Source organism: Mytilus californianus, unplaced genomic scaffold, assembly GCF_021869535.1.
Source record: "Mytilus californianus isolate M0D057914Y unplaced genomic scaffold, xbMytCali1.0.p SCAF_34, whole genome shotgun sequence".
In the NCBI taxonomy this organism is placed as follows: Eukaryota; Metazoa; Mollusca; class Bivalvia; order Mytilida; family Mytilidae; genus Mytilus; species Mytilus californianus.
In genome coordinates, this window is record NW_026262684.1 from 358041 (window position 1) to 363581 (window position 5541).

Sequence of the window (5541 nt, forward strand, 5' to 3'; positions counted from 1 at the left end):
TGTGGTTTGTAAACTATTGTTTGTCTTTTGGTCGTTTTTCGTTTTATAGCCATGGCATTGTCACTTTATTTTCGACTTTGGTATATTTCGCCTCTCTTTTGTGCCTACATAAACCGTACTATACATACAGAAAAACGGGATATAAAAAATACAATTACACCAATAAAGTATACTTTAACCTAAGGTTTATGTTTCACCTTGATGAGAATAGATCCTTTCTCTGCTAACCATCTATTTGCTCCAACCATACTGTTCGTTGCATGACACGTATAAATACCATCATTTTCGTGCGATCTGTTTTTACTATTTGATTTTAAAATAGTCAATTTACCGTCATTTAATCCTTTAAAACTTCGAACATATTCATTAAATTCAGAAGGGTGCTCCCAATAGTTAACAGTGTAATTATAAGGCTCTCCTCCTCGTGATTTACAATCGATTGTTATTTTGTGTTCAAAATTTGTATACGTTATTTCCATAACCAGAGGACCTATCAAATAAAACTTTAAATATAGTTAATGAAAGCATCATCCTGAAATGCATACCATAAAATATAATGATTACCAAGACTAGTTATGATTGACTGTCAACAGTGATTGGTTTCTTTTGTATATACGGAGATGTTTACCTTGTTGGTGCACCCGAACGCACTAACTTTTGATTTCCTCGGTCTTTGCTTTGTACGTTGCTTTGTATATCCCAATGGATTGATGAGAATTGAACAACGTAAGATTAATGCTACCTTTAATTTACGTTGATAATATGGTCCTAATCGGTTCCATATACCAGTGCATATACTTATCATAAATTTGCAACATTGACGAAAGAAATAACATTGGTTGGAAGATACCGTTACCGCTAGTGACACTCAAAACTCAAGACGACCAACAGTTTTACGATTTTACAATACACTATCATAATAATTTTATTCACAAAACATTATATAGAAAACTAGAGATTGAGCAACATGAACCCAATTAAATATGGAGGGAAATCCAATTGCAAGATAATGAAGATTTTGGTCCACTTATGGACCCCGTCGTGTTTACACGTAATCTCATGCGTTAATATCACAATTACAGAAAAGAGAACAAGATTGTGATTAAGACGATTAGAACATAACTGAGGTTATCCGTGACAAAGATTTGCCATTACTGTTAACCGCCTTGTTATGGCTCTCGTAAAATTTTCGAAGAGAGAACTTAAACTTTACCTCTGGAATCCTTGGTTGGAAACACAAACGCTGGAATATCGTATTAACTGGGATATATGCATTTCATATGTAAGCGCTGTCGAAATGCTGCTGCATAAACAGCTACATACTATTATAAAGATATATATAATTTTATATACACAAAAGATTTTTCTCCTTATGTTTTGTTAGATTTATTCAACGAGTATATCATGTATATGGATAAAGGCACAGAAAATATTTTCGGCATTTTTATCCAATCTTAAAATATGCCATTGATATATCTTCCTATGTCTTTGTATTATTTTATTACTCGGTCATGTATCATGAAACATACACATTTTTATAGTGCTAAAGAATCACATTTCGATTGAGGGCACAGTTGTATGTCCTTTTAGGTTAAACATGTCTTACCCAGTGAATAAAACAAACATAGCATCAATAACTTGAAAACACTGGCATAAAGCAACTTCAAATTGGTGTTATAGATATTCATACCTGTAAGAAAAAAGTAGATAGTTATTACAAAAGGGATATGTTTTGTGATTGCTAATTTTATTGAAAAGACAGACTTATGAACAGCTTTTGTCGATATGTGTCATTACACTTGGACCTTTTCAAAGAGGTTCAAAACATAAAACGTTCATTAGGCTTAGAAATATCTGAAACGGATGATGACGGTTTGTATTCTGTTATAATTCTTATATGATTTGCATAGTAGGGAATACGTTTATATGATTGATCAAGAAGCCCTCCGGTAGTGGCTCTTGACGTTTTTTATTTTTCGATAGACGACGTTGACGGAATTACTTTTTGTAACCAATGTAACCAAGATGGTGGCGATAATTACACAATCCGGCTCGACGTTAAAAATATTCTTTTTGACTTCGCGTTCATCGTTAAATCTAATAATAATGGAGATTATAAAAATTTTATATTTTCAATAATCTGGTTTAATTTAATCAAATATTTGTGTGGGTGTGTGGGTGTTGCAGCCTTTAGCTCATTGCCATATTTGGCATGGCCATAGATGGCGCTCTCAGGTGAATCTGAATTTTGGAATTCCCGTATCGGGCACTTGTTAATTTGCTGTCGACAACAAAGCAGGTGCTGCAGAAATTAGTTAAATTATTCAAACGAAAAGATGCCAAACAAAAGAAATGCCAGGGGATCGCCATCAAGGGCCATTGGAAAGAAGAGGAGGACGACCAGCGGGAAAGAAGGACAGTGAGTGCGGAACGAAGAAATCACTCAAAAGAAGGACGGAGTTGGACGGAAAAGAATGGTCAGGAAAACACAGGAGGTTGGCCACGTGGAGACACAAGGACCAGAAGAAAATGCTGAAATATCATCAGGTAATGAGTCGGAGGAGGATGCACGGGCATTCCCCTCTTTTAGGCACGACCCGTCACACAAAAATTTTTAAATGGCAAATAATTCCATTGATTTCACTCCGACACAAGAGTCTCGCATTCATGACACAGTAGGGGAACACGTGCCTTTTAAAATTAAGGAAAAGATTTGGGAGGGAAAGTTTATAGAGCTTCATTATCTTTTGAGAACGCAAAAAGAAATGGAGGAGGTTGACGAGGGCGATTTGAAATTAACAAGAGGCTCTCAAGAGCCTGAATCGCTCACCTGTATTTCAGAGGAGAAGATTTTTAAATGTTAGCAAACTTGATGAACAAATTGTGTAAAATTGTCTTTAAAGGGCAATAACTCCTTAAGGGGTCAATTGGCAATTATGGTCATATTGACTTTTTTGTAGATCTTACTTTGCTGAACATTATTGCTGCTTACAGTTTATATATATCTATAATACTATTCAAAATAATAACAACAAAAAAACTGCTTCGCTGAGCGCAGCTGGATACGCCCGCAGAGGTCCAACCCTGAACAGTTGGGGCAAAAATGGGCACAATATTCAAGCTTGATACAGGTCTGAATTTGGATTGTATTAAATATTTGACATATTATAGGTTTCTGAATAAATGTAGTCAAGAACTTGAAATTGGTTATATGAATTGAATTTATATAAAGATTTCTTGCTGTTGTGCAATACACTGTGCTGTTGCGCAATACTTAGTAAATCTGTTGTCAGACTATAAACAATTAATGTTCAATTAATTCTCAATGTCATATTAGAAATTTATGAAAATGTAAAGGGAGCTTACATCAATAGATATAAACAATTCACCAAAGTTTCATGAGAATTGCTGACAGCATTTTTGAGTTATTGTCCGAAAACTGGAAAATCCCCCCTTTTTTAATGAATAAAACCCCATAACTCAGAAATGTAAAATGTAAAATTTATAAAATTCTAAACAGAGCTTACATCAATAGATATAAACAATTCACCAAAGTTTCATAAGAACTGCTGAAAGCATTTTTGATTTTTTGTCAGAAAACTGGAAAATCCCCCTTTTTATGAATAAAACCCTGTAACTCGGAAACGTAAAATCTAAAATATATAAAAATCAAAAGGTAGCTCATGTCAATAGATATGAACAATTCACCACAATTTCTTGCAAGTTGGTGAAAGCATTCTTGAGTTATTGTCTGAAAACTGGAAAATCCCCCTTTTTTTAATGAATAAAACCCCATAACTCGGAAACGTAAAATCTAAAACTTATAAAAAACAAAAGGGAGCTCACGTCAATAGATATAAATAATTCACCAAAGTTTTATGCAAATTGGTAAAAGCGTTTTTGAGTTAATGTCCGACATGTTGACGACGGACGGACAGACGGACAGACGGACGGACAGACGGACAACGGTATACCATAATACGTCCCGTAAACGGGCGTATAAAAACTGCAAAATTTTGTTAAAACTACCAATTCGGTGGCAGCAACCCAACAATGGGTTGTTCGATTCGTCTGAAAATTTCAGAGCTGATAGATCTTGACCAATTGAACAATTTTACCCCATGTCAGATTTGCTCTAAAAGCTTTAGTTTTTGAGATATAAGCCAAAAACTGCATTTGACCTCTATGTTCTATTTTTAGCCATGGCGGCCATGTTTGTCGATGGATCAAAACTTCGGATACAATTTATAAACTAGATACCCTAAGGAACATTTAGTTAAAGTTTGAAGGTATTTGGCCCAGTAGTTTCAGAGAAGAAGATTTTTGAAATAGTTTACGACGACAGACGACGACAGACGACGACGACGACAGACGAGGGACGACGACAGACGCCAAGTGATGGCATAACCGGTGAGCTAAAAAGGGGGAAAATTTGCATTGAAAAAAGATCGTCGGGTGTTTATTTGTCCATAAATGAATGGACTTCAGCATTCATGGTTTTTATGAGTGTCTACATTGAGAAATACAGGACACGGGCACAGGAATTGTTAAAATATATGCGCGATATAAGATTAGCGGCAACGAGGTCAGAAAACTGGGCCACCTATGACGAGCAATTTAGGCTAAAAATAGAAAAGAATCCAAATTTATCTTGGGGAAACATACACGGTGAATATTGGCTATTACACATCACATCTCCAACAGTACAAACCAATGTGTCAGTGCAATCACAGGGTTATAGAACAAATACACAAAATTGTGGTCATTAACTCAAATGCAGCTACACTTTCAAACACTAACACGAGAACACATCAACAATCACATGTAACTATTGGAAGTGTAAATATGTCATGTAAATACTATAATAATGGTAATGACTGTCCCTACTTCCCTCGTTGTAGGTTTAAACATGTATGTGAAATATGCAGTGGCAAACACAGAAAGGCCTAATGTAATAACCGGGCCCAAGGAAGAAGTAACAAAAAGTATTAATTTTTATTCATTAGGAAATACTCCTGTTAAGGTAGATAGGGTGTCTTCCTCCATCTTGGATTTTGAAATACCAGAAAATAATCGGTCTAGACCTTTAATAAAATGTGCAAATTTTGAGAGTAGTGGGTAATTCATGTGTAAGAATTTACATTTTAATATAGAAAATGACATGCTTAATTATATTTATGGTTGTATTTTACAAAAAACAGAATACTTTTGTTTGATTCAATTTTTTCTAACTTTGCCACATAAGGGGAGGCAACTCAAATGTAAGGGCAGATAATTCAAATATTGTTACTTTTACAATAGAATGTGTTAGGAATTTATATATTTTATTATGTAGCAAGAAAACGGGCCCGGTGACCCCATTTTTTCTTTTTCTTATCTGAAAGTATAATATTAGAGCTATCTTCTCATGTTTTATCTCAAAATTCTATGGTGCAGTTTTCGTTTTATGGCAGAAAATTGCGTTTTCCATGCATAATCTATACAAAATCTGTCAATTTTGCACAACCTGTAGCGTGAAAATAAGCCCCATTCTTTTTATTA

The 5541-nt window shown here is 34.7% G+C and overlaps 1 protein-coding gene across 1 annotated transcript; it reads left to right on the top strand.

Annotated features, from left to right (window-relative positions):
- Positions 1–2248: 2248 nt before the first annotated feature.
- Positions 2249–4769, top strand: LOC127736584 (uncharacterized). The gene is made up of 2 exons (XM_052247150.1): positions 2249–2774; positions 4389–4769. Exons 1-2 carry the CDS (start codon positions 2619–2621, stop codon positions 4767–4769), a joined length of 537 nt encoding a protein of 178 aa, XP_052103110.1. The 5' UTR covers positions 2249–2618.
- Positions 4770–5541: the final 772 nt, after the last annotated feature.

What these genes read in the sequence shown, in the direction of transcription:
- LOC127736584 (XM_052247150.1), top strand. Translation starts at nt 2,619, where the DNA reads ATGGCAAATAATTCCATTGATTTCACTCCGACACAAGAGTCTCGCATT. An exon ending in CGCAAAAAGAAATGGAGGAG is followed by an intron (nt 2,775 to 4,388) that starts GTTGACGAGGGC and finishes GGACGACGACAG; the next exon opens with ACGCCAAGTGATGGCATAAC.